The following is a 26,294-nucleotide window of genomic DNA, read 5'->3' as shown; positions in this document are numbered from 1 at the left end:
ATTACTTTCTTAACTTGAGTCATGTCCAAAATGTATAGGTGTGGCAACACTTATAAACATTTTTTTAGTATCTTGTCAGCTTCCATTTAAACTCACTCCAGTTTTAGAATGTTCCTTTCAACGTATTTCTTCCTAGGTGTTTGATATTTAATGCTCTGCCTCATCTTTCATTTGCGAAGTGTTGTTTGGGTTCTAGGATAAGGAATCCTACAGAGAATCAATTTATAGCTGAACCATTCCGATAGTAATGTTTAATCTAACGTGAACTTGTCTTGTAAATTTAAGCCATAAATGTATTTCTTAGCACTGTTGCACCATCCAGATGTAAATCCAATAGTGCAATGAGGCTGTGCTGCTCGGTGATTTGCAGCATTGCCTGCCACACTCTAATGCAAGCAGAGATATTAATCTACCTCAATACAAACAGTATTGCTAGATCTCTCGCTGCTGATTGTAGTGTCTCATGGCTTCGTATATATCGTGATATTTCCCATCCTCTGAGCTCCAGGGCTGCTGTTATACCACCTCTTCTAGCTTTAAAGTATGAAAGTGGGCGAGAATAAAAGATTTTCTGGTAGCTTTTAGAAAGAAATCCTGTTGTTTTAAGTGATAATGAGTTCTCCAGCAATTTGTAGCTGAATCTGCCGCTGCTCAGATCAACTGCAGAAAAGATCAGAGCAAACAGACAAATGTTTTTGACACAGTTGTGTTTTCATCAAAGTAAAAAACACTAATGATGAGACTGTAATGAAAGCTTTTTATATTCTCAGTCAGCTCCCAGTGTGTGATACGCTTTTAATTGTGGCAGCTCATTTTCTGTTCATGATGAAACTAAAATGACCAACAAACCTCCTCCGACTCACTTCCGTCTCCACAGCTGCAGCTGGAGAAGAGTAAAGGGGAGATCCTGGGTGTGGTGATCGTGGAGTCCGGCTGGGGCTCCATCCTCCCCACAGTTATCTTGGCCAACATGATGAACGGAGGGCCAGCAGCTCGCTCTGGCAAACTCAGCATCGGAGACCAGATCATGTCCATCAACAACACCAGCCTCGTGGGGCTGCCACTCGCCACCTGTCAGGGAATCATTAAGGTACAGAGATGTACATGAGGGTGTTGCTGAAAGAATACGTTGCAATCACATTCGATCAAATAATTTCTGCCAAAATGAGCAAGCTTCTACGGTTTTGTGTTTCTCTTCCTGTGTTAAAGGGCTTAAAGAACCAAGTCCAGGTGAAAATGAACATAGTCAGCTGCCCTCCTGTTACCACTGTCCTCATCAAGAGACCGGATTTAAAGTATCAGCTGGGCTTCAGTGTCCAGAATGGCATTGTAAGTATAAATGGATTGAAGCATGATTAATTTGACATTAACAGTAAAACAGGTTGATTTTTTTGTCTTGGCAACTGTAATCCCAGGAAAGACTTTTGTTCTAAAACACTTTGAGAAAGTTCAGCAAAGTTTTCAGCAGGACGGTTTTTATTAGTTCCCAGAATATTCTTCTTAAAGGAAGGATACTTCTTTAAAGATGTTTTAAAAATGGTTGGTGACAACATTGTTGGACTGTTCTCCAAATGTTGACTTGATATCCTGTAACATTGTGGGAAGGTTTAACATAAGATCTTTGTTATCACATTAGTGAAATGTTTTAGAAAGAAAGTTCTTTCATATGACACCTCGATAACGTCTGAAAAACATTTTTTGAATGTTGATCTGAGGACATTCTTCCTCCGTTATAATAGAACATAATCTGACAGCATCCTCCAAACAACATCTGAAAGTTAAAATGTTCCATCTTAGTTCACTTTTAACCTCACACGAACATTATATGGGTTATGGGTAAATCCATAAAACATTCTAAGAACATTCTGCTGAGTTCTACTAATGATTTCCATGGGAGATTTTCTGTTAGTATCCCGAATGTTCCTCTTTAGGGATGGAAAATATTCTGTCAGTATGTCGTGAATAGGTTTGCTGGTAACACTGTTGGCCTGTGATGCCCCAATGTTCATAAAACTGTACATTAAATGGATTTTTGTGGGAACGTTTTATTGAAGAAGAATAAATATAATGCATTTCCCCTAAATTTCCTCAAAACATTGCAGGTAAAATGTGCTACCTTTGTTAATTTATCATATTTTAATTTTTTTCAATTTCTGAATGTTGCTTTAACAATGTTCTTTGTTTTTTATTGTGGAACATAATCTGCCAACATCCTGCAAATACCCTCTGAATCTTAAAATCTTCGAGTCTCATTTAACTTCTAACCTCACAGGAACATTATTTGAAATGTTTAATATTCTCAGTATGGTCTTTAAATCTTTAAAGCGTTATTAGAACTTGTAGATGACGGTAACCAGTGTTTAGATAACGTGTCCTGCTAGCTGGGGTGTTTTAGATTAATCTGCTCATTATTTTACTTCCTTTGTACTAGATACAGAGGAAACACTGTCAGCATTGTGATAAATTGCTACAGCGATTCAGAATTTATACACCTAACATGATGCTTGCTGAAAAATCCTCTTATCTGTAGCAAGGATTTGATGTGCCATCAGATCATCATATGAATTCTCTTACCCTTAAAGCCTGTTTCAGATAGTACCACTGTATTCCTGTTATATTCCAATTCATTTTCCCTTAATTTTGCATACAAAACTCCTATAAACATGCGGACTTTTCTTCTTGTGTGTGTTTTACCTGACAGATCTGCAGTCTGATGCGAGGAGGCATTGCAGAGCGAGGTGGAGTCCGTGTGGGTCACAGGATCATAGAGATCAATGGGCAGAGTGTGGTGGCCACAGCACATGAGAAGATTGTACAGGCGCTCTCCAACTCTGTTGGCGAGGTTAAACTGATGCATACGAACACACACATACACTGTAACACACACAGTAACTTCCATCTATGCACATTTTGAAACACAGAGCGAATATTGCAATATTGACACTATTACTGTTTCTCCATTGCAGTTGTCAGGTTAGAAAAAGAATGAATATAGGTTGTGTATTTACTTACTCAGTTAGTTCCTCCATTGATGGACCTGTAGGGATGTACAGAAATGTTATGAAGCAAAGCAAGAAAATAACCTTGAAGGGTTCTTTATTTAACAGAGAACCTGCATTATACACTGAATGCAGCAGACAGCATGAGTCAGTATACAGTGGAGCAGCATTATGGGAAGGGTGGGATCGTGCAAGATTAAAAGATATTAAAAGTCAGAAAATCTCCACCTGTGCTGCTTTAACTCTGTAAAACCCACTGTTGCAAAATACATAATTTTTATTTTTTTTGAAATATTCTAACATTTGAACTATTACACACACACACACGCACACACACACACACATACATATATATATATTTTTTTTTCTCATTTTCTCCTATATTTGGGTCTTACAGGGTTAAGTCTACTAGATTACTGGAGTTGTGTGTGTATGTATATATATATATATATATATATATATATATATATATATATATATATATATATATATATATATATATATATATATATATATATATATATATAAAAAAAAATTTGTGTATTTTATTAATTTTTGTGATTGTTTTTTGTAAATTTTTTTCTGTGTATTTTATTTTTTTCTTTAATTTTTTTGCTCTTTATTTATTATTATTTTATTGTATATATTTTTGGGTGTATTTTTTTCTAATTATTTTCTATATTTGGGTTTTTATATATATATATATATATATATATATATATATATATATATATATATATATATATATATATATATATATATATATATATATATAGTTGGTTTGTTTGTTTTATTTATTTTTTGCTGATTTTTTTCTACATTTGGCCTTACAGGGTTAAGTCTACATGTAAAACTAGATTACTGGAATTGTCACGTCACACTACAAAAAAAAAAACACTGCAAATATCAATGCAAGTTTCTGTTGTCATGGATCGGTGGGTTCAACTTGCTGACAGTTTTAAATGGAAAGAATTTGTCAAGTTGATTTCTGCACAGAGCTTCAGTCACTACTCAGGCAGTTCATTGTTGGAGCCTATAAATTGTGTTGGTGGGCGTAATAAAAAAGTCACTACTTGGGTCATTACTTTTGTACAGAAACCCTCAAAATTTACTCTTTTACCCTGCGTATGCTGAGATATGTTAGCGGTTGATTTTATACTGCTCTTTTAAACCACATGTACACAAACATACAGGTTGATGTACACAGTCTTCTACAGTTTTCTGTTGTTTGTCCATTTCACTGAAAACTGTTGTCTCTCTCACTTTCAGATCCACATGAAGACCATGCCGGCAGCCATGTTCAGGCTTCTAACAGGACAGGAGACACCTATGTACATATAACCGATGGCCAGGGAGCGCTCGACAGGACAGGCTGTCAGCTGTGATTGGTTATCTTACGCCGCGAGTCAAGCTGACTATAGCCACCAGAGGGGGAGGATTTGTTCTCCCTGTCGATTCATTTCTCTCTTTTTGTTTTTTCTTCTTTTCTTTGGGCTGATGAGTTCATTTCTTCATCATGTCTCCCTTGTCCGTGCTTAACATGCAACAGCCATCCTATTGACACAAGATGCTTAATCCATCTGACCAGCTGAAGAGGCCGAGTGTGTGTGTTTGAGGGTGTGTGTGTGTGTGTGTGTGTGTGTGGGTAATGTTTGCTATTTATTTGTCCTGTCTGTGCTTTTCTGTCAGTGAGATGATGTGGACGGACTTATGGAGCGAATGCATCACAGTTTATTTTTTTATATTCATGTAATGCAATATGATACTTCTACTATACTCCTTGTATAGTTTCATGTTCCTCTCTGTTTATTTATTTTCCCATGTAAATACATATTTTGCTAATATTGTGACTGAAGGCAGTGGGGAGGGAGGGGCCACAGCTGCATTGTAAATATCTACTGAATCTTGCTGTTGAATTTGAAAGCAGTCCGTGATGACGGCAAAGACACAAATGCCGAACATCATTGTGGTTGCCAGTGAAAAGGAAAACGAGTTACGTGTTTGAAATGTTGGGCTTAAATATGCTAAGTTGATATGATGTACATGTGAATGAAACCGATGCTTGCAGCACGGGTTTTAATGGGAGAAAACGCCATATACTTTTGATTTACGGCATTTCAAGGCAATACACGAGTTCAACCTGTGAATGGCAAGATAAGTCTTTTCTAAATCTCATGTACAAACACTCACACACGTTTAAATAACAAGCAACTATTAACATGCATAATTATGCTTTTGATATCAAACCACATGTATGAAAACTGAATTTTTCTTTTGTGTGCTGCTCTACTGTATGTTCATCTTTATTGTTCTGACTGAAACTCATGCATATTATGAGTGGATAGTGAATGTAACTGTGTTGTGTGAGCTGTCTCATTGCCATAAGCAGTATTAGAATGTCTGTACATAAAGAGAAACTTGTCTAGTATTGTGCTCATGTTAAAAAAAAAAAAAAACAAAAAACACACAGGTTTAGTCACTGCAAACACCTTCCCAACTGTATGTTGGCCTTCAGTCTTGAGAGGGAAAGAGAGAACTGTGAATCACACACTGTGACTGAAAAAAAGCCTTACCATGGAGTAATGGTTTTACAATGCATTGTAGTAAATTTTAACCGTATGAACATTATCTGTGTGCATGCCTCGTAAAGTAGTATCATGTCATTGTGGCAAGATAATAAAATCTGAGCTAAACCTGGCTGGATTATTTTGGAGTGGATCAAACTGCACTCTGAATATTAAAAAAGAGGAGTTGTATTGACATAACCGTGATTTTATGAGTGGCCTTTCTTCCATCGAGGGCCATTTCTGCCAAAAAAAGAAAAACAGAAAGCTTGACTTGACAAGAATAAAAAAGACTCCTCGCATTATGATGCATGTCCAAATTATGACTCACTGTCTTCAATTTAATTTCGTAAATAAAGCTGAAGGTGGTGGTTAGACTCCTCTGGGAAGATTCTGTAACTGGCAGTGCCATTTGGTATGTGTCTGCAGTCATTTCCAGTTTCCTGCACTGATAAATACATTGATAACTTATCTACCACCTATAAAAATGATTCACCACAATAATTGGTGTATGGTACACGCTGGTACAACTCATTGCTAACAATTTTATTTTGAGCCACTGGTGCCCCCCAGTGCTTAGAGTCTGGTAGTGCAGGTTCTGCAAAAGAAGAAACGCAACACTCTTTGTAATTTAGAAGATTTTCTTTACTCCATTACAGCATTTTAAAAGATCTTTAATTAAAAACGCAAGAAATTGCTAATTACATACAGTCGTACAACATGTGAAATGTTTGTTATAGAACAATGTTGAGTATCGTAAATAATTGTTAGTACCATTTGATGCTGATTGCATGTCTAACTTGCAGGCAATACAGCAGTCAGTTGACAGCAGTGTGTGTCTCTTTGAACTATCTCTGTTATCTCTCATAGGGTCAACATCCAGTTTGAGCCTGTCATGCCGAGTCGCTCTCAGTTGGTCTATTTGGTTTGACTGCAGGGCGTCAGTTCAGGGGTTCAGGTCGTTTTGGTCACACTTTAACATGACCTTTATCCCAACACCTTGACGTGTGGTTTCAAAGGCTTCTAATGCCTGCTCCAGAGGGAAACGATGGGTCACCAGGGGCTTGACGTTCACTTTACCTGACGACAGCATGGCAATGGCCATGGGCCAGCTGCAACACGATGAAACAAATGTTTTACTGAACAGGTCATTGTCTGTTACACCTAAATACTGATCTTAAATCACTGACCAGCTTTGTTTTAAGCATCTGCTTATTGGACAAAATAAAAGGGGATTATTGGATATTTCCTTACGTGTTGCAGTAGCGGAAGACGCCTCTGATGTCCACTTCTCTCACTGCAGCGTTGATCAGAGGAATAGTGGTCATTGGAGAGCCGAGACCCACAAGTACAACCACACCTCCTGAACGAGTTGCCTGATAGAAAAAAAAAACAATGAAAAATGGCATTACTTGAATAATTTTATGAATCTTCAGATCCTAAAGCTCTTTGGCATTTTTGCTTCACAGTAGACCAAATGCAATGAGAGATAACTGTCAGAGGCCCAGTGCATTGACATCCTGTACTTAAGCAAAAGCAGAAATATGCCAAAAGTACCCAGTTGCAAGCAAAGATTCTGCATTTTAAAGACACATAAACTATCAAAAGGAAAAATACTTATAGGTACATGCCCTCTCTGAGTGTTACACTGCTATATATTGGATTATTATTACTGATTTATTAATGTGAAAGCAGAATTTTACTGTAGTCGGCTGAGTCTGTGCGAGATGTAACTATTTTCCATACTCTTTTACAATGCATAATATTTTATACTCATATTTTGTATCTAAACTTTTCAATCGCAAATCAATCAGAAATTAACATTTAACAATACTTCATTCTGAAATTTTGTGGAGCAGAGGCATAAAGTTGCATGACACAGACAGAATCAAGTAAAATAAAAACTGAACACCAGGGATAAAGAGTTATACTACAGTTTGTCATTCTGACAGTCATGCAGTGGTAACAATAACTGTGCTTTTATCTTCTTTGTTTTGGGTCCATAATCCTCAATGCATCTTAAAATGGTCTGAACTGGGCTACGTACATAGATGGCTGTTTGGATGCTGCTCTCAACACCAGTGCATTCAATGGTCACGTGAGGCTGAGCTCCCAGTATTTCATGTACACTCTTAGCCAGCTGCTCGGATGAATCTCCTTTCTTCACTGTCAGCTGAAAGTCTGCACCCAGCTGTTTGGCCATCTTCAGACGCTCTGGAGAAAGATCTGAAGAAAGTGAAGGAATGCGATAAGAGGCAAAGATTAGGGAGATCTTATCAGAATTGGCCATTTCATTTGGCATTCAGGCAAGTGTTTATAAACTGTATGTTACCGGTGACGATGACCTGAGAGGCCCCCATGGCCTTGGCCACAAGCAAAGAGACCAATCCAATAGCTCCTGTAGAAAGCGAGGAAATAAACAGCATGCACACTGTAGACATTGCATCAGCACTCATGCTGAACCTGTGTTACACAACTTAACCCTTATTGGGAAAGATCAAGCATTTCACTGCTTACAACAGATGGTTTAAATGTTCATTAACTTGTTTTCACAACATCAAGGATGTGTTAAATATTAAGTATCTTGCAACGTATGTTACGGTTCACCAACTTTTACCTCTCTTAAGCTATGTCGAGTCAGTGTGATTTTCATTTTTGCATCTCTAACCGCAGTGTGTTAATCAGACCCCTATGTGCATGAGCGTTTTATTTGAATAAAGCACAAAAACCTTTTTTTTTTTTTTTTTAACATCAGTTTGCAGCACATCCCGAAATGCACTCTGCAGTAAGTGACTGATAGAAAATTACCACGAAAGTAGGTTAACTTGTTTTACTGTGTGACTTTAGGATGCTGTGCTCATTTATACCTGCACCACAAATGAGGACAACGCTGCCGAGGGTCACGCCTGCTCTGCGGCAGGCATGGATCCCCACAGACAGAGGTTCAATGAGAGCTCCCTCCTCAAATGTCACATTATCAGGCAACCTGGACAGTTGAAATAAGACAGAGAAAGGCAAAAGAGGAAGATAAATTGAAGAGGACATATGCAAATGTTAGGCAAGAGAGTTAGCAAGCGGTTAGAGCTCAGGCAATTGTAAGGTAATCTGTAGGAAATATCATGCAATCCTGAAAAAACTGTTACTTGTAACAGAAGTTGGCACTGTGCTTGTAGTATCGACATAGGTTCCCATCGTCTGGGGGTGTGGCACAGAAAAAGATGGTTGGGGACAAATTATAGCGTCCGTTTTTGAAAAACTCGTCCGTCTCACGCGGTACACCAGGCTCAATGGCCACTCTGTCACCTAGAAAATACAAGATGAAGTTTATTGCACTGGACGAGTTTGTAAAGATAACAATATCGCTGGGTGCAAGTGTGAATTGATTGGGATATCATAAAAGGGTAACACCTAAGTGAGATCATGCATCTAAATTGTGTTCACTCTAGTTAAATTACAGTTTGACAAATGAGTATATTTAAATATACTTACAGCACTGCAGATAGTAAAATACAGTTTTCTTATTTTAAATATTGTTGTTGGAAATGTAAAAGCACCTCTTTTTCCCTTTTAGCAGAATAACCAGATTTCTGCAGCACACACTGTAGGAGACAAAGCCTTTAGTACTCCACAGCTCTGACACTCACCCACCTATACTTACTTACCTACATTAAGGTGCTTGACTGCTGAGCCCACTTTTACCACCCGGCCAGCAGCCTCGTGCCCCACAACCATCGGTTTTTTAACCACAAAATCCCCGATCCGGCCATACTGCCAGTAGTGCACATCTGATCCACAGATTCCAACAGAGTGCATCTGCAATAAAACCTCTGAGCAGAAAACAAAGCAAACACGACGGGACATTGTGAAGACAGTCCAGGACAGAGTAATAGGAGGGTGTGAATTTTCTCACCTTCTCACAAAAAACACGCTATAGACTAGCCTGATTCGAAATCTCTATGAACAAATATGGTACTCAGTCCAATTTAAAGCTTGCAACTGACTAAATGAAACAGGTTTCAAACAGTTGAATTTGGAGTCACAGAGACTTTCAGAATGACTACAATCAAAAAATTAATTTAATGGAATGGCAAAAAGTACTTCTGTTATACATTTCAAAATCATAAAAATCAATTGTTTCTCCTAAGTTGAAAAACATTTCTCAGGGAAAATCAAGGTGAACAGAACAGTCGCGATGTTGCAATGTAGCAACTATGCAGCTGACAATCAGACTACACTGCCTCCGATTTAATACTTTAAAAAAAACATACCTTACGCAAGACGCACAACATGTTTTGACTTGATAAAGAGCACCTCAACATAGCAAACGATCTTCACTAGAAACACATAAATACCGTTCGGTTCTGGCTCAGGGATGGGAAGGTTTTCCTGCGGACAAAATGCACAAACAGTTGCAATACGTTTAATTCACAGAACATTGTAAAGTAAACGTGCACCGGTAAATCTAGCAAGTTTGTGGTCCGTTTCGCACCAGCCTGAGGTCTCCCGGAGAATGCACCACCACGGCCAGATTCTCCTGCGCCATGACACAAGCAACACGGAGGTTTCAACCCGACGAAGACGAACCACACGAAAAACAGAGACCGAGTCCAAAGTTTAGTGGTGTTACGCTCGACCCAGTCTGCTCGACACTGCGCCGAGATTTTGAAGTGGAAGTGTTCCGAGACGGTGTTTGGATCCCTGCTACGGCATGCCCACAATCACGTGACTGCCGAGAGCGAGGCATCGTTACGTCACAGCGTGTTGCGGCGCTCATAGACTGTATATGGCGGTGCTTCGCGGGAATTATGAAGGGGTTGGACATTTCAATCTGTCCATGTCTTAAAAGGGGTCCGATTCACGCCTCAAACTGTGGGTTTTTGAGAGGAGATTATGCTGGTACATTTGCCATTTGGAAAGAAGTTAGAGAGAGAACACATTTAGGTAGAATTAAGTTTAGATAGATTTAGTTACATTTCATACACTAAATAACACTCATAGATACATACACATAGATTCACACATGCACAACACACATTCATTCCTTCATAGAAACACACTACACATATAGTAGAATAGGTTATAGATAGGTACATAGAGAGAGTAGTTTGAGTGGTTGAAAGAGTGTGTTGTGAGTTGTGTGTCTACCTGTCCAGAGGAGAAGACCCGCTCACCTACTGGGCATCACGTCAAACTGTATCCAAACCTCTTCAGGATGGCCAAAAAATATCTCCACATGCCAGCAACATCTGTGCCATGTGAGCAGATCTTCTCCAAAGCTGTAGAGGTAGTCAGCCACAAAAGAAACAGACTGAAACCATGCACTCCCTGGTTTACACTCCATTTATACTGCCACAATGGCAAAGTTGCAGAAGCACTTTCCTGTCCCCCAGTACCTCTATACACACCATATGTATGTATATCTATACACACACACACACACACACACACACACATATACACAAAAACACATATAAATGCATGCAAACAAACATATATAACGTTTTTAAAACGTTTATTGCAAGTACAAAGCAGTGTGAGACAAGCAGTCCTGAGGCTTTTTCATTTTTTTCCGCTTAGATGCAGTTCTGACACAGAGCCAGCAGATGTCGCTCTTCTGGTTGTATCAAATGCTTCGAAGCAGTGTGTCATTCTTGAAGCAGTTGTGGTTCATTGCTTCATGAAGCTTCGATTTCACCATCACTAGTCCAAAGAGAAATCTCACTGTGTTCAACCTCAGTCACGTCAAAGTCCAGGAGCAGTCTGCATGTTTTACTTCCTGGTAGCGGGGCCGGTACCAAAACAAAGCATCTGATTGGCCAAACAGCGGCGGCACAGTTCACTTCGCAGGGATGGACGCTACCATGTCAAGTCAAGTGGCTGCACATACAAAAGTACAGGTAACTTCAACTACTGCTTAATCTTAATTTAAAATACGGTTATATTATGCTGTTATTAACTGAAAGCTTCTATTAAGTGTTAAAGTCCAAATGCCGTGATGAAATCAACAAATAATCCCCTCAACTCGTGTAGTAATAGTCGAATCCGATGTCCACTTAGAGTACCTCGTTAAAAGCATGCTCGTTTTGTTAGACTGAAACTGATCTGAATTAAGGCATATTTTTATACGAAACCTGCACTATTAAGATTAATATTGCGGTTCTCAAGGATTCTCCAGATATGACCACAATACATTTCTATTATTCTCGAGGCTTTGCTCGTTAGGTGCTTACACCAAAGATAAAACTGTGTCCTCATATTTCTTATTTAGTTTCTCAGTGAAATGCAAACGTTTCACATCTTTGCACTAGTAAATAAAAACACTGCAGGTTGATATTTTGTGCACTTAAATGCAATGTCCACTACAAGACTAGCAAGATTAGTTTATCCATCTATCAGCCCCATCAGTTTTGTTAAAGAATATTACAGGAAGTTGCTGGTCAACAGAACTGTGTAACACTTATATTTATGAGTAAGTAGTAAGTAACATTTAGTAACCTATAGCTGCATAGCAAGTCAGCTGAACTCATAAGGTCCATTCCTGTGGCTCACATAGTTCTATATTGTAAGAGAAGATCTTAATGATAAATTTGCATGCATTAGAATCAGTCGCCCTTTTTTTTTTTTGTCTGCATTTGTTCTCATTGTTTAACTCCACAAAAGAGGTGTCAACATTGTATGAGAATGATGCATATTTTAGTCTTGCAGCCAAATATTTTAATATTTAGTGCATGTGTGTGACCATCACCAGCCCTCCCTGAAAGCTAAGCAGACATTCTTTATTAGAATTCCCTATTATGAGCCAGGGAGGGCAGTGCTACACCTCAGTGATGTGTGGGGGAAACAAAGACTGGACAGGACGAACAGGATGAACAGGATGAACAGGGACAGAAAATAACAGGCGGTGCTATTGCAATTAAAGATTGTAAGGTGGTGTGTTATTCCCAACTACTAACTGCCCATCAATAAAACAGAAAGAAAAAAAAAATTAAAAAAAGAAAACCAACACAAAAGAAAAAGAGATTCAATAAATAAATAAACAAACAGTACTGAGCACCATAATTGTGGATGTCTTGACACTTATATTTATGAGTAAGTAGTAAGTAACATTTAGTAAGCTATAGCTGCATAGCAAGTCAGCTGTCCATTCCTGTGGCTCACATAGTTCTATATTGTAAGAGAAGATCTTAATGATAAATTTGCATGCATTAGAATCAGTCGCCCTTTTAAGGAAGATTAATTTCATGAGACAACAAGAAAATTGGGGTGTTAGTCAAGGGGATAAAATCCTGTATTTTTCAGAAACAATGAATTAATAAGGACAACATTCCAATATGATATTAGTATTAGCCATGTTACACATTTTTTTAATGTGAGTTTGCATTTAAACAAAATACATGTGTGCAGAAAGGCAATACAGACACTATAAGCAGACATTATAACTCACTTGTTTGTCAGTACATTATCTGCAATATACAAATGTGAGCAGCACAGCAAGCTTTAGCATGCTTTAGTTTTGTATATGTTTGCTTTACATTTGCAGCACTGGACACACTCCGGTTGGAAATCACAGAGTTCACCTTGATATTTCTGCAAGTTGTCCATGCTGATATGGCCTGTAAGGTAAACAGAAAAAAAATCATAATGCTAACACATGCAACTCTAAAGATAATACTTCTCCTGTCTATCAGATGCTAAACACTGTCAAATAATATGAACGCCAAACCTTCAATACAGGCCAATTATCTACTATTATTTGATTAGAAATATGTGAAAACATACAGTAAACTATGTTAAATACTTCACCTGTTAGCATGCTACTATCTGGACAAATTCCCAAATGATTACATAGAGGAGCTTCACTTTCTGTTGAGTCTGTCTCAGATGGTTCAAAGCTGCCATGAAGCAACAGGGACTTAATGAGTTTACTGGGAAGTTTGAAATTGCATTTCTGAATGTTTACAGTGGAAAGTCATTATACTTGCTCCTGCTGACTTCTTCATTGAAGTCCTCCTCTGTCAAGTGACTAAAACTCTTCTGGGAGCCCTGTAAAGCAGGAGGTACTATAATGATTACAATCCTTTACACGATCTGTATGAATTCCATTGCTTTTTGTGCTTACCTGTGTTGCTGACTGTTCATCTTCATACTCCCAAATCAACCTCCCAACCACAGTCCTCACCTCTGAAAGGAAATTTAGTTAGGTATGACAAACTGATTATGTCTTGGTTGAACAAACCAAAGAATGACAGGTCTCTTAGACCAATTGTTAGAAACTTGAATTAAAACTGTTCAGCATCTAACACTAAATGGCATATACTAATAATAAAAAACACAAACAGCAAAGGAACATTTTTTTGTGTTTCCTATCTTGTTAATCAACTTGAAACCTCTCAGATTTATCCAGCAGGGATTTAGTATGTCAGTAAATCAATAAATATACTTAATCCTCACCGTCCTGCACGGTGGCTGGAGGCAGCACATAATGACCAATGCACACAGACTTCACACTCTGCCACCTCTCACAGACGGACAGAAAGAAGCTGTGAAAAACTGTCACCTTGTTCCAGAGGTAATCTTTGCTCTCAAATATCCTGGGGAAAAAAATACATCTGGATTGTAGAAAAAAATTTCTTACAAATGGTTAGCTAGATGATGAATGTAGAGCTTTTCAGCTTTTTTTCAACATGCTCACCTGAGAGTATCTGGGCATGTAGCATCCTCACTGAAAAGGTAATCTGCTGCCTTCCAACTAGCAATAGTGCCACCCTCCAATACTACAAGAAAACATAGGATTAAAGCAAGCCAGCTCCAACGTAGCTTCAACTTGAACTAAGGTATCAATCCCAACAATTCCTGGTCTAGCTATTTTATGCTAGCATGATTTAGCGGCAGCACCTTTATTGTGTCAACATATTAATTAGTGAGCTTCCAGCTAACTGAAAAAATACATTCTGTTAAATTGTTTAGACGGTGTTTAATTTAGCTAGTAGGTTAGCTTGAAAAAGCCAACAGCCTAAGCATTGTCCTTATATTAAGGTACTTACTCCAAAAGTTGTGACATGTTTGTGGCACACTGCTTGAAAACCAGGCAGTCTTACCCCGAAACATAGCACTAAGTCCAGTCTATTTACAAGGGGATGTTAGCTACTTTCAGCTAGTAACTATGGCGTTGAATATGGTATTTCTTACTACTTTTTACCCTGAAAAACTAAAAATTATAGGAACCTCTGACCAACTGCAGCTAATAGCTACTTTATGCTAACAGCTCCGTAGTTTGGCGCTCAAACGGCTCTGCTGCATTTAAGTGCTGTCACAAACAGTCGGAAATATTAAAATCCGGAGAAGAGGACGACTCAAACTGCTCAGGCCTGCTGCTAGCTAATAGAAGGGTGTTTTTTTTGAGGCCTTACGCGTATCGCTGTTTGTCTATACGTCTTTTAAACCGGCCTACCGACAACATAACCACGTAAAATGAGAACCAGCGCCATCAGAAAAACAGCTTTTACCTCCCAAACAGACTGTCTGGACAGTTAGCTAACTTATTAAGACGTTTAAAGTCAAACTGGGACACACATTGCTCGTAAGAAACCTGCTTATCTGGCATTGTTATTTACATTATTATCTCAGCAAACGTTATAAATTAAAACATTTGGTGTTTTTTTTCAATATGTTCTACCTTCTCAGACGTGGATAAAGAGGGGCCAAGAGAGGATACACGGTTTCTGAATGAACTTGGCATCTACAAGCCAAGGTACGTTTACTTTTCTTACTCACAGTGACATGAATTGAGTAATAAGGAAAGCATTAGAAGCAGCCAGGTGTTTTGTAAAGCTGCACATGAGAAGGCTTTTCCCTCAATAGCTGTCACCTGTTATGTTCTACTTCTGACTGAATATAGTGTTTTTTTACGTTGCTGATGTTAGAAAGGGTGTCCCTGAGCTCTGTTTCCCTTTTGCAGAAATGGCATTCCTATTCCTGTTCTATTCCTGCTCACTAGAATGCATGGTTCCTAATTTTCAGAGATATATAATTAGTCTCTGACCAGTTTTAACACAGAGAGAGTAGCAGAATATCAATACACTGGCATCTTGTTAATTTAGAAATTTCAAGTCAAGTCACTGTTATTTATATAGCTAATTTAAAACAACAGCCAAAGTGCTTTCCAGTAGAGAAATGAGACCCTAGAGTGTAAAATATGTTGTAGATTGACCTGGTTAATATCCTACAAAATACTTATTTACCCTCTTCTATATCAAACAGTAAGGTTAAGACCCTACAGTATTATTAATTATTCAGAATATACCTGACTAGTTTAGCAACTGAAATTGAGCCTACAAAGTTATACATGGAAAACCCAACAAATGCAAGGATATTTGTGATATACTATTAAGTATGTACATATAACAAAAAGAGATCTCACCAGCAGAATCAGGCTCTGGAAAGGCAGCCATCTGCCTTGACAGGGTGGTGGTAAAGGTAAAAGGGGGTGAAAGAAAAGGGTAGCAGAGAAAAACAGACAACAAACACGAGAACATAAACACTGGACCTGTTGAATGCATTAATGTATCGAAAAGCTTGTCAGTAAACCTTTCATATATGGACAGAAGCTTACTTGTCCGCTCTGGGTAATGTGATCTAGACCCTTTCTTCTAATTTACTTTTCAGTATTATCGGCCTGCATAGATTTTTTTTTAAAAATCATGCTCGGTTGCATTCCTTCTTTCATTTGTTGTGGTTTTGTTTTTATCACTTGCATGTGTACTCTTTAGCAGTTTTTGCTGTGCTATATTTTCCCACCAGGTGGCAACATTTGCAGCATATACAACTGAACACTAAGTCGGTCCATTTTCTATGGCTCTTAACTGTTCAGTCTGCTAATGTATTTAAAGTATAATTCTGTATTGATCAAACAGATTTCACTTAAGGTTTTTTCAGTGCGCACACATATCACAGCTGACATTAAATAACAGCGAGTGTCTAAAGGAAATGAGAACCACAATCTCCTAAATGCAGCCACCCTTTGGAAGCAAAGCTATGCTGACTGTGATATTGAATTAGTGAAAGACTGGGTCTCCATGTGAAGCTTTTTATGGATGAATCTACATCAGAGGTTGATGTGAGGTGATGGAAATGCTTGGTTGGAAGTAAATGGATTTTCTCAGAGATGAAAAGCAGTTTTGTATTTATATACTGTCCGTTTTCACCTACAGCAGTAGAGGTGTGCACTGGTTTGTAGATAAACCCACACATTGGAGAGCGGGTTTCCTCAGTATGTAGACATCAGCACTCCTGGTTTATGTTCTATAAGCTCCTTGGTGGGGTTGCCTGCAGGTCAGGCACTCATTGCCATCACACAGCTACCCGCACAGAGCCTGTTGACTCGGTTTATGAAGCCCAATAATGTCATGTAACCTTGTGTTTTATAACAGCGGTGGCCTATTAAGGAAGATATTGCCGTACAGCACTATTGCCAGACTGCTGCTGGCATAAGTGATGGGCTATGCTTGTTTGAACTCTGAGAAGCCGGAGAGGCTATCACTCTGTCACATTGGAATAGGTTTTATCCCAGGTCCGCTATTACAGGTCCGCACACAGGAATTGCTTGGAAACCTCTGAGCACCTGCCAGTCCATGTATAGCTGCTCAGCTCCTCTGTAAGGGGATGTCATGCATGCACAGAGGCTGAGACTCTACCTGAGACTCTGCGATGTTCTACAAATAATCATACATCACAGTATGCTGCCTGCACGTACTGTTATTGGTGACTGAGTTTCTTCACTCCACGCAGTGACTGGTGGATGTGGTTCAAAGCAGTGATAACTCTGTTGCCATGACAACAGTGAAGCCACACCCAGTTTCTTATACCCAACCCCCCCGACATGTTCGGCTCACTACAAAGCGGTGGAAAGAGGGGCTGGTTGGTGGTACATGCAGTGAGGTACCTTATGAATAGAAGAACAGGAGACAAATTATTTGATGTTACTTGACTTTATCAGTGAGCAGCATCTTTGTTAATATGATAAGATGGCATTAATGGTTATTCCTTGTTATGTGTCTTGCACAAAAACCTTTGTATTGCTGCAATATGGATTGTAATCTGTGTGGAAGTAATTTGTTTCCTTAATGTCATACATAAGAATGTATATCTTCTTATGAGAAGCACTGAAACAATGTGTGTCAATGAACTGATTAGTAGAGTGAAATAAAATGAATCCACAACAAAACAGTATCGATAATAGGTTAATCGTTTAAGTCATTTATTTAGCAAAAGGGCATTTTTGGACCAAGCTGTTTTCATGTGAAATTCCTGTCTTTTGGATGTAGACAAAAAAAAACTGAAAAAAAAAAAACCAAAAAACCAATATTAAACTGTCACACTGGAGTTTGAGAAACTGTGATGATTTTTTTTTTTTTTTTTGAGTTTCTGATTTTGGAGGCTAAACAAATAATACATTATTCGGGCAAACAATCTTTAGACAATTCACAAACAGATGTTTTATTTATCAGATTCATCCAAAAACAAATGAATTGTTCACCGCAGCCCAAATTAACTACTGAAACGGCTAATCAATTCATTGATTAGTAGACTGACAGAAAAGTAATCTACCAATGTCAATTTGCTCTGCCCAGTGTCTTTTGAAGTAATAAATTCAATTTATTTTGGACTGGACAAGACATGCAAACAAAAGATTTAATCTATAGACTTTCTTAACAATTTTTCAACAAAACTCATCTGATTATGATTAAGAAAATAATTGTTAGCTGCAGCACAAATCCAATGGACCTGAACAATTTAAAAATACTGATGTTTTGTCGTTGTGCTCCAGCTCGTAGATTTTACATGTCTCTTGCTCTTTTCTTGGACTCTGGTCTTTTGTGTGTTTGTTTGTCCTCTGATGTCCAGGAATTATTCACATAATCACAATTATGCAAAAATTACAGGATCTGTCCTCTTCCTCGCCTTTGTTTCTTGTTGTGCTGATTTTGTCCTTTCAGCTTTGCTCCTGCTGGACAGAGAAAATGGCCTGCGGTGGCAGAGCTGGCTGCCTCGGGCTCATCCATCTCCCCTCTGTCCCTTCTGATATTGTTCCTTTGTGCGGTAGCCTAGATTGTTGTATTGTATCACTGTTGTCTCTGTATTACTGTTGTTGGTGGTAGTATTTTAGGGCTCCAGCTCATTATTATTTTTGATTTAGATTCATCTGACAGTCATTTTCTGGATTAACGCACTTTTAGACTTATTGAACTGCGCAACATTTTCTAGAGGCTCAAAGTAACATCTTTATACTACTAGTTTTGTCCAAACGATTATGACTCTGCGGTATTTAATGTCATATCATGGAAGAAAACCAACCACGTTTGAGAGGCTGTAACCACTAAAATTGAAAAATTGCTTCAAATACTTGCGACTGTAAAGAATTTAGTGGCATCTAGCAGTGAGTTTTCACATTCCAGCGTAAATGTTTTGGGCTATGGTAGAAAGATGGCGGTGCACCACGGCGGCCTATATGGCAGATGACTCACTTCCTCTGTATAAAGGGCTCATTTTAGCAACTACAAACACAAAAATTTACATTATGAGGTCATCATAAATTAATGAAAGCATATTTATGAATACTCCTTTTTGCCAATAGATCCCGCTAAATCCTACGCATTGGTCTTTTAAATGATTCATCTGCTAAATTTGTTTCTGATTAATTTTCTGTTAATTGGTTAAACTCATCATCTGAGCTCTGATATGTGGCTCTATTTGTGTTACATGGATTTGTCTCTATTTGGATTTTTTTTCAGCAGTAAACCTAATGACGATATGGCACATGGAGTTTTCTGTAGGTGCTGCTTGGCTTGGTTTTGCTTTTTCTTGTGCTCATTTGGAATTTGATATGCTCCTACTGTGGTTATGTTTCACAGGAAGTGATATACTAATAGGAACTGCAATACATTTGTTTTAATTGGACAGCTTTGTTCGAGTGAAAGCTGCTTCACAAGGGTACACTGACTCATCTATGTAATCTTTAATGAGGCACATCATCAGAAAACATAAAAAATTAACAGCATAGTTAGCAAAAAGGACAATTCTTAATAACATCCCTACCACGTGGGGGCTGTAGAGACATTTTTGTGTTGTGTTCAGACTATCCAGTACAAGGGAGACTGGGATCAAGAAACGATGTGTATGAAATAATGTCCAGGGCTCCAGACAAGCTTCATGTCTTTATGAATTGCAGCTGGCTTTGGATTTCATATATTTACTGCTCCCAGACATCACCAGATATCCAGTCAGCAGTCTTGTACGGTACTTTATCAACAGGATGGAGCAATAAACCTTACTGGAGTTACATCATTAAAGAGTTATAGAAGAGTTCATGTGTATCCACACCTATCTGTCACCTTAACTTGCATTCAATTTAGTTCTGTGTTAAATGAGCAGCCTATTATCCACCCATTTCTCTCGCTCCCTATCAAGTGTCTTTCTCTCCAGCTCAACCAACAACATCAAAGGAGCGTGCTTCAAATCGCAGGTGTTGAAGGATTAAGGCCACCGCAGCATGGGGTTTTTATTCTCAGCTTCATCTTTGATGTAGTGTCTCTTTGACTCACTTGTGTCTCTAACCTGTAACATGGATTAGTAGCCTGGAGTGTCCACAGCTAAACTGAAAGAGTGGAGAGTCTTCATTCTCACACATCTACATTAAGTAGGTTCAAATCAAAGAGGCTTCACTCGGGAACTGGTACATGTGTTCTAAAGGGATTAGTGTCAGTAGCTGGGCAAATGACAAATGAAATGGGATTGGATTTCAGGAGAATATATGCTCTCAGATGGTATGAATTTATCTATTGTTTGCCATACCATTTATACTGTGGTCTCTTTAATGCTCCTCAATGATTAGATCATTAGGAAATATTGTAAAATTCAGAATGTTTAATGTATCTTGTAGATTAGTTGGTCCATCACTTTGGTCTCCACTGATACAATCAATCAAAATGGGATAGGAGCCGTAATGCCATTTTGCACAAACATTTCATAATTCCCAGAGGATGAATTCTAACATCTTTAGTGATTGTGATTTCTGTAGCACCAACATGTTGCTTTTTTCTGACACTGGGGCTGTTCAGGTATGATCTGGTCTACTTGTCTCGTCAACTGATCCAGTGTTGAGCCAATGTTCTCTTGTTTGTTGTCCATTTGTCTGTATTATCCTGTTCTCTCTCCCCAACACCCTCACCCCAACTGGTCGAGGCAGATGGCCTCACTTCTTGAGCCTGGATCTGCTGGAGGTGTCTTCCTGTTGTAAAGGAGTTGGTTCTTTCCACTGTCACATTAAATATAATAATATAATAATAAATTACATGAAATAATAATAAATAAAACAAACACAAAACAATCCACATTTTTTTTAAAAAAGCTTGCTCATAGGAAGATCCTGGGAATTCTTGGATTTTTGGGTTTCATGCATATTTTTGTAGGATCCAAACTTTACCTCTAAATTACTCTGGTTGATCTTCGTAATTAATAATGCTGTAACGTCTTAGCCCTAAAATGTATGTTAAGCAGGTTAAGTTCCATAATTTAAAATACCATGAAGGCAAGAATTTCTAAAGCATTTTGCTGAATCTTATGCACATATCAAATCTTAAAAAGTTATTTTTTTTCTCTTTTAAAACACATTTTTGAACAACTTCAAAGATTGAAGATTACAGTAGAGAACTTTCTTCTTTGTGGAATTGAAGTCCAAAATTGTGCATTGAAATTACTTCATTTTAAAAATTACAGTACACATAGATGATGAAACATGAGTAATCAAACAAAGTGCACCTTATTTAGCATCCACAGATGCATTTTATTGATCTCACTGGAAAAATCTCAACAACTGACTTGTTCCATAAAAAACTGACGCCAAACTAAACTGAAGAACAAAAAATCAAATTGTCAGAGGCAAATTTGTTTTTCCAACTCTGCAAACTCATACTTGCATCTCAGTGGAAGTGAAGAGGGGACAGGAAAACTTTTCTAGAGTTGCCATTCTGGTGCTGGCTGTAGGCTCTTCGCTGACCTTTCACCCTGGCTGGGTCACCGGGGTTTGTTGTGTGTTGAGGAAGGACAGAATGGTACATTGCTCCTCAGACCGTTAAGAAGCCATGTAGACAACAGCTTAGGCAGCGTCTGACAGTAGGGTGAGAGGAAATGTCGCCAGCTCCACAGGCTTACCTTTAGGGACGTAGGCTCACTCTTGGGCAGGCATATACTGTAGACTCAGACATGCGTCACGTGCACACATACACATGTTCATACATTTGCAAGACTGCGCAGAGGTATCGGTTAGGCAACGGACGGGGTGAAAGATGCTTTGGAACAGAGGACACCTGCGAGACAAAAGCTGCCAACAGAGTCAAACTTTTGACTGACTGCAGCCAAGTTTGTGTCTCACCAAGGACTGTCGTGCTGCTTTGCCAGAACATGTGTGAACGTTATTTGCCCTTAGTTACTTCAACGATGACTCATCCTTTGGAGTTTGGAGGATGGCATCACTAAGAAATGGCCTCTCTCTGGGGTTAACACCACGCTGAGCACCATCCTTCTAGATTAATGACCTAACTTCCCTTTCTTTTTTTTCCCCTCTTTGCTCCCATCATATTCTCTGACTGGCTGCTTCAACTTTGCCCTTGAGTTTATGAACCTACATTTCAGACAACTTTCTGAGCTTTTCCCCATGGGACAGTTGTGAAAGAAGAATTTTACATTCATTCAACTTAAAATTTCTAATTATATAAACACAAATTGTTCTAATCTGAGGTCCTCTACTAGCATATTAATTTCCCAGCATGCTTAGTTTGTGAGTTGAAACTTCACAAACATGATAGAAAGCTGCAATAAACAAATAGTTTCCATTAAATTGTCACTTTAGAAAGTATGAATATGCCTTTCTAGGTGGCAACAAAAAAGTGAAAGGTCTGATTGTGAAACTAAGTGAAGCATGTCCATTGCCAATGCAACCTGTGTTTACTCTGCTAGGGATGCCTGTGTGAACTTCAGTATAAATAATTTTATACATCTACGATAAATGACCATGGAACTGGTTCGTTTAAAGCAATAGCAGAACTAGCAAAGTCAAGTGACTTGAGCTCAGTGCATCATTTGTTTGCACAAATTTGGTCAACTCTATTGGCCAGATTTGCAAAATCCTCCACATTTGGGTATATTCAAAACATTCAAAAACTGAGGTCTTGTGACAGAAGGCACACAGGCAGACACAGACAGGCCAGCAGGAGACTGGGCTGCATGATTGTGAGTCAAATCAAGAAAAACAGGCTAGAAACGGCAGTCAAGATCCTTCTGGATAGCTACAAAAATGACAACATATCACAAGTTCACAGGCCATTCGTAATAGGATCAGTGAGTGATTCAATCCCCAGATGTAATCAAGTAATATAGCAGAGCAAACTAAAAGAGAAAAAAAAAATTTAAAAATCTAAGTATGATCTAAAACCTCTGATGGATGTTCACATACGTTTTTGTCTTCATTTGGAAATGTATATGTATCATTTTGTCATTTAACATCACAGACTTTTTTGCGGAATCCTAAATCTAGGGTTAGGGTTAGAGCAACTTTTTGTAGATAATGCTTTATGGTTTAGATAGTTTTTGTGCTTCCATATGTGCGGTGCCCATGGACGGAGACATTTATGACTGGAGGAGTTATTTTTGTGGTCGTTCATCTGTCCTATTCTTGTAAAAGCTGCATCTCCTGAATGCTTGGAGGGAAATTTGGCACCAATGTTTACTTGGACTCTAAGATGCACTGAGTACACTTTGGTGGCAAAAGTCACTGTGACCTCACAAGACACGTTTTGGTCATCACGCAGTTATGACAAATGTCAAATAGGTCAATATATAATTGAGGGACTTTTGAAGTCCATGGGATATATCGTGCATACATTTTTATTAAAAATAAAAAACTAAGGTTTTTTATGTTCATTATGATCATGTCTTTACAAATTCCATAATTATTTATTATGGAAGCAATCACTTATTAATAAAAAAATGACTGGATATCACTAAAATGTCAACTAAATAACCGTCCGAATTTAATAACAACCACCTTCTAATTATCTAAACAATAATAAAATGAGCTTATTCAAAAATAGTTTTGATTGTGTTCTTTTTAGTAAGTTGAGATAATCATGACAGATATTTCTTTTTGGCAACATATCAAATTTTATATGGAAAATAACAAATTGTATCTGTGTCCAAGAAATCACTTTCAAATAAGTTCCCCATTACAAAAACACCTCTCCAGGAAGTGTGTTAATTCCAGATCACATGATCTGCTCCACATGATGTCATTTCCTCCTGAAGAAAAGACTGGCAAGACTCCAAGGCTTTCTGAGTTATTTAATATAAAGTTGTGTGTGAGTCAAATGTGGATTTATGGCATGTCAACAGGTTTACTAAAATATCTTTATGAATAACTTTCAATTTTAGTCAATTGTATATATAATATTTAGAAGAATCTTTCTGTAAAAATGCCATGTGGTGTTTGGTTATAGGCGGCTATGTTGATTTTAGACCTGAAAACAGGAAAAATGTCAACTATGATACCTGTCAACTATGTCACAAAAAGTCCTGCAATTATATATAGACCCAGACGTTGATGCAAAGCGCTTTCAAATTAAGGCTAAGACCTAACAATAGAGCAACTATTCATGTCAGATAAATGTAGTGGAGCAATATATTATATGTAGTGTTGTTTTAAGTATAAAGCAAGAAAAACTGACAAAATAGTGACGCACCTCACAAAGAGTTCTTAATCACTGTATTTGTGCTGCCTTGATTTTATATTCAGGTTTATCAGATGAACATCACCCATAACTGGATATGTTGCTTGAGACCTGCAACTATTACTAATGACTGATAGCCACTTAAATGTTTGAAAGGTTTTCCTCTCATGACAGCAAAGTTTAAATTCAACATCATGGAGGAGAAACTAACTTCAGTGTAAGCTTTTTCCATTTATCATGAACCGACGTAAACAAAGAACAGTTCTGAACAACCTAAAGAATATTAATGGACATCTGGCTTCTTTCCTTTCTCTCTCAGACGCTGTGATCTTGAGACCTGTTCCTCCTCGTTTTGCCAGTGCAGGATGCCGCTGTCTAAACACAGGCCCCATCCTCTCCTTATAACTCTCACACACAAGCATTCTTTTGGCAGTGTCTCTAAAACCTATATGTCTGTTTTCTGTAACCTGTCACGGAAAAAATATGAACAAGTCTAAACTGTATCTCTTCTGTAAAAAGCCCCTAACATGTCAGTTTTTAGTTAGTTAAAAGATCATTTACAGTAATAGCAACAACAGTAGCCAGCAATTGTTAATGTTATGAAAAAGGAATGCCAGAAGCTTATCAGAATTAATAGGAACAGTTTAAAAAATATGCTCTGGTATGTACAAGGTTGCTTATTTTATGAGTTTTCGCTTGCTTGCCAGAGCCAAATAGCACAGAGGCTGAGGCTATCATTATTGTGGCAAATTCTAAACTGTTGAGACTTTTCTGCCAGTTTGTGTTACTGTTATAGATCTTCCCTAAGAGGCAGCAAAGGCAGGGGACAAGCTGACTGGAGTTTTACACAGAGGAACGCCATTTGGGTAAAGCGTTTCTGACTGTTGCTCTGCATGCCTCCGTGGGGCAGGAAAATACAACGTGAGTCACGACACAGTCAAAAATCCCCTGACTGAAGTGGCCCGCTAATTTACCTGGGGTCACTGATGATTTCATCAGTAAGCACTCACTCCGAAACTTAAACTTTCTGCTGATGACCTCAGTGATGATAAAAAAAAAAAAAAAAGTCTGGTACCCTCCAGTAAGGACTGTTCTTTGTTAGTATTTTATCCTTTTACCAAAGCAAACACAGATACTTTCAGAAATATACAACTATTTATTTAATAAATGAAGTTAAGTACAAAAAATGATGACACATTTCAAGATGTCACCAATACCCCAAAGTATTTAATTTCAGTGTTGTGAAACAGAAGATGGTTGTTACTTTAGAAATTTCTTGAGCTGTGGTTCTTAACTGAAAGAACCATAGAAACAAAAGAGCAGTGTGTCATCCTGTGGAGGTGACTGTGCAGTGAGTGGTAAATGAAGTTATGAATATATGGACAGGCTGGTTCGAAACAACTTGCAGTTGGAAGATCTCTTGGTTTGCGTCCCGGCTTTCCCGGGATCTTTCTATGTGGAGTTTGCATGTTCTACCTGTGCATGCGTGGATTTTCTACAGGCACTCCAGCTTCCTCCCACAGTCCAAAAACATGTTGAGGTTAATTGGCAACTCTAAAATTGTCCGTAGGTGTGAATGCGAGTGTGTCTGTGTGTGTTGCCCTGCGATAGACTGGCGTCCTGTCCAGGGTGTCCCCTGTCTTTGCCCCAAGTCAGTTGCGACAGGCTCCAGCCCCCTCGTGACCCTAATGATGATTAAGCAGTGAATAGATAATAGATGGATGGATAGTTCGAAACACCTTTTTCTTCACTAATACATGCACTGTATTTGAGCTAAATGGATATTCGATGTCCACGTGAGTTTTACTACCAGACACTAATGGATTTTGGTGCCTCATTGACTTCAGGCAAACTGTAGCATCCTGGACTTGGTTTCTTGCTTGGAAACTTGTTGAATGTGAGTTTATTCTCCCTCTAGATCTGTTCTAAAAATTCAAATATTTATCAACCAG

At 38.3% G+C, this 26,294-nt stretch overlaps 3 protein-coding genes across 6 annotated transcripts in view; 1 reads left to right on the top strand and 2 right to left on the bottom strand.

Annotated features, from left to right (window-relative positions):
* apba2b (amyloid beta (A4) precursor protein-binding, family A, member 2b) overlaps positions 1–5,696 on the top strand; it is a 71,793-nt gene extending 66,097 nt beyond the window's left edge. For all 4 annotated transcript variants that reach the window (XM_023276692.3, XM_023276690.3, XM_023276691.3 and 1 more), the window contains 4 exons: positions 878–1,090; positions 1,210–1,329; positions 2,702–2,842; positions 4,269–5,696. In XM_023276692.3, coding sequence (XP_023132460.2) covers positions 878–1,090; positions 1,210–1,329; positions 2,702–2,842; positions 4,269–4,340 — 546 coding nt within the window. In that variant the 3' untranslated portion in view covers positions 4,341–5,696. The remainder of the gene's footprint in view (positions 1–877; positions 1,091–1,209; positions 1,330–2,701; positions 2,843–4,268) is intronic.
* A 490-nt stretch (positions 5,697–6,186) lies between these two features.
* sord (sorbitol dehydrogenase) lies at positions 6,187–10,250 on the bottom strand. Its single transcript, XM_023276686.3, has 9 exons — positions 10,053–10,250; positions 9,916–9,949; positions 9,226–9,390; positions 8,707–8,866; positions 8,431–8,549; positions 7,896–7,961; positions 7,611–7,789; positions 6,818–6,939; positions 6,187–6,675 (listed from the first exon to the last, which is right to left on the bottom strand). The coding sequence occupies exons 1-9, from the start codon at positions 10,104–10,106 to the stop codon at positions 6,510–6,512; spliced, it is 1,065 nt and encodes a 354-aa protein (XP_023132454.1). The 5' UTR covers positions 10,107–10,250; the 3' UTR covers positions 6,187–6,509.
* A 178-nt stretch (positions 10,251–10,428) lies between these two features.
* On the bottom strand, positions 10,429–15,117 carry terb2 (telomere repeat binding bouquet formation protein 2). Its single transcript, XM_023276710.3, has 7 exons — positions 14,608–15,117; positions 14,256–14,337; positions 14,015–14,154; positions 13,683–13,744; positions 13,542–13,606; positions 13,367–13,455; positions 10,429–13,176 (listed from the first exon to the last, which is right to left on the bottom strand). The coding sequence occupies exons 1-7, from the start codon at positions 14,669–14,671 to the stop codon at positions 13,061–13,063; spliced, it is 618 nt and encodes a 205-aa protein (XP_023132478.2). The 5' UTR covers positions 14,672–15,117; the 3' UTR covers positions 10,429–13,060.
* Positions 15,118–26,294: the final 11,177 nt, after the last annotated feature.

Source organism: Amphiprion ocellaris, chromosome 1 (assembly GCF_022539595.1).
Source record: "Amphiprion ocellaris isolate individual 3 ecotype Okinawa chromosome 1, ASM2253959v1, whole genome shotgun sequence".
NCBI classification, from domain to species: Eukaryota; Metazoa; Chordata; class Actinopteri; family Pomacentridae; genus Amphiprion; species Amphiprion ocellaris.
This window is presented reverse-complemented; position numbering and strand designations above follow the sequence as displayed.